At 36.8% G+C, this 2,494-nt stretch overlaps 1 protein-coding gene across 1 annotated transcript; it reads right to left on the bottom strand.

The window, feature by feature from the left end:
- Nucleotides 1-579: 579 nt before the first annotated feature.
- LOC141684553 (zinc finger protein ZAT10-like) lies at nt 580-1,602 on the bottom strand. Its single transcript, XM_074489584.1, has one exon. The coding sequence runs from the start codon at nt 1,483-1,485 to the stop codon at nt 739-741; it is 747 nt and encodes a 248-aa protein (XP_074345685.1). The 5' UTR covers nt 1,486-1,602; the 3' UTR covers nt 580-738.
- Between the last annotated feature and the right edge of the window lie 892 nt (nt 1,603-2,494).

Raw genomic sequence — 2,494 nt, 5'->3', positions numbered from 1 at the left:
CACTTAAACAAGAATATACATTGCCACGTTTACAACTGTCATCAACTGTCTCGTTTATTAACGACCCAGGAAAAAAATTAATTTATTTTAGCAGGCCAAGCCTTGTAATCAATTAAATATTTAAATATTATTTTATAATGTGGATTTAGAGCTAAAAATGCAGTGTGGGAATGTGCAAGTAAGAAGTAACAGCAGCACAATAACTGTGACATTCTGACAACTTTCGTCGAATTTAATACCTGGATACGTTTGATAACCGATCACGAATAACATAGGTTGCACTATACTATTCTAGAATAAACTTTTCCCAATTTAGTTATTAACAATATTGAACTGTTTTTAAAGGAGGAATACAAAAGGCATTAACCAAGATTGCAGATCTCTACTATACATCTGGTAGCAACACAGTAATGGCTAACCACATTCATGTCCTCAACATGTGCATTCCTCATTCCTCACATGGACTTTCATGCAATTCCCATCTAATTAACTATTTTTTACCTAATTTTCAATTCAACAAGCAATCAATTTAATCCAATAAATTGTTTCAAAAAAAAATTAAAAATAATTTTATTCAATTTAACCATTCATCAATAACACCAACATAAAGTCTTCTATAAATCATACATGCCCCATAGGGCCATACTCATACAAATTCCTAAACAAAAATTTCATAGACTAACCAATTTTCTAAATGTAAAAAGCAAATTAAATTTCTATAATAATAATGATAAAAAATTAATAATTGGAAATTAAGAAACGCGGTTTCTTCAAAGGCAAGGGACTCTCTACTTCTTGCTCACCGGAAAGTTGACTTTTTCGAGAAAAGTCAACGCTAACTTCCAACGGCAGCCCTTCTTCAGGCGACGCCGGTAAATTTAGGTCAAACTCAAACTCATGTCTCTGACTCGACCCCGCCGGCACCGACGACGATGACACCACCGTGGCGGCGCTTCCACTCCCCGCCGTCGCATTGATATTGCCTTCATAGTGGCGGCGCTTGTGGCCCCCAAGAGCTTGTCCTGTAGGAAAAGAACGGTTACAAATAGTACAAACGTGGGCCCTACCGCTAGGGTTTAAACCTAAATTTAGGGTTGCGTTGTTAGAGTTGTTGTTTTCGGGTGCTAGGGTTTTACGATGACTAGCTTTGTGGCCACCGAGAGCTTGATAAGATGAGAAAGCTTTGTCACATACAGTGCACTTGTATGTATTAGTTTCGAGATTGTCGGAGGATTGGTTAGAGTGTGGTGGTTGGTGGTGGTTGAGGGGTGTGGGAGAGGTGGCGCCGCCGCGAGCAAGCATGATGAGACAAAGAGCTAGGTATTCTTCTTCGGTTGGTGGCGGGGTTTCGGAACGGGGTCGTTTAGAGCGTTTTTTCTTCATCCATGGCTCGGAAGGGTGGAGAGTAGTGGGAGTGGTGGTGGTGTTGGTGAAGTGAGGTGGTTGAGTTGCGGTTGTGGGTGAATTTAGGGCTTCTAGAGCCATTGTTTTGCTTAGACTTTTCTTAATTTGAGAGAGAAAAAAAAAGGGAGGGAGAGAGAGAGAGATTTTGAGAGAGATGTGAGAATGATTGTAATGTGAGGGGAGTGAAGAATGGGAGATATGGGGGAAGGGGGTTTATATATAAAGGGGAGGTTTGGAAAGGAGGTGGCAAAGGTGTGAAGTTGCGTGGGGAGGAAAGGCGGTGAAAGTCTTTGTACTTCTATCATGTACATATTTGGATTTACACAATTAATCCTATATTTTGTATGAGTACTTTGGTGGGATCGAATCTGAATTATCTGTCCGCCTTAATTCTGAATATCATATTCAGTAATTGGTAATTTTAAAATTTCAAATTTTAAAATCTTAGAAGCAGTGATGGATCCAGCTTTCAATATAAAAGTGATCAATTTTTTATTTTTTTTACTAAATCAACACATATACGTAAAATAATAATCAATCATATATTAGAATAGTGTATTATTTACGAGATCACTAGCCTACAAAACTGCTCGTGAACGAATTCGAACTCGGCTCGTTCATTAAAAACTCGTGTTATCCCTGTTGTAGCTGGGTCATCCTGGACTTGAACCATAGACAAGAAAACGAGTTCGAGCTAAATATTTGGCATGTTATTCTCGAATTCGGCTCGAAATAGGTTTGAACTCGGCTTTAAGAAAATCTAAAATTTGATTTTTTATATTAAATTATTGCGAATATTTTTTACTAAAAAATCTCTCGTAATTGTTACAGTTGCAACTATTAGAATCACCGATTTTTTCCAAGATATAAATCCAGAAATACTTAACATTTTTGTGTTTTCAACTATCTTATATATGAGCGAGGTATAGAATACTTTTCAAATTTTGAAAATTATCTTTAATTCTTCAGTCAACTATATAGTTAGAAAGCTAACCTTGAAGGCTTCAAGTGATTAGAAGACGAATTTGATAAATTCTGAAGGATAAAATTTTACAAGTTGCACTAATTTTAGCAATACCTGATAAAAAAA

This window comes from Apium graveolens, chromosome 9 (assembly GCF_009905375.1).
Source record: "Apium graveolens cultivar Ventura chromosome 9, ASM990537v1, whole genome shotgun sequence".
In the NCBI taxonomy this organism is placed as follows: Eukaryota; Viridiplantae; Streptophyta; class Magnoliopsida; order Apiales; family Apiaceae; genus Apium; species Apium graveolens.
This window is presented reverse-complemented; position numbering and strand designations above follow the sequence as displayed.

What these genes read in the sequence shown, in the direction of transcription:
- LOC141684553 (XM_074489584.1), bottom strand. Translation starts at nt 1,485, where the DNA reads ATGGCTCTAGAAGCCCTAAATTCACCCACAACCGCAACTCAACCACCT.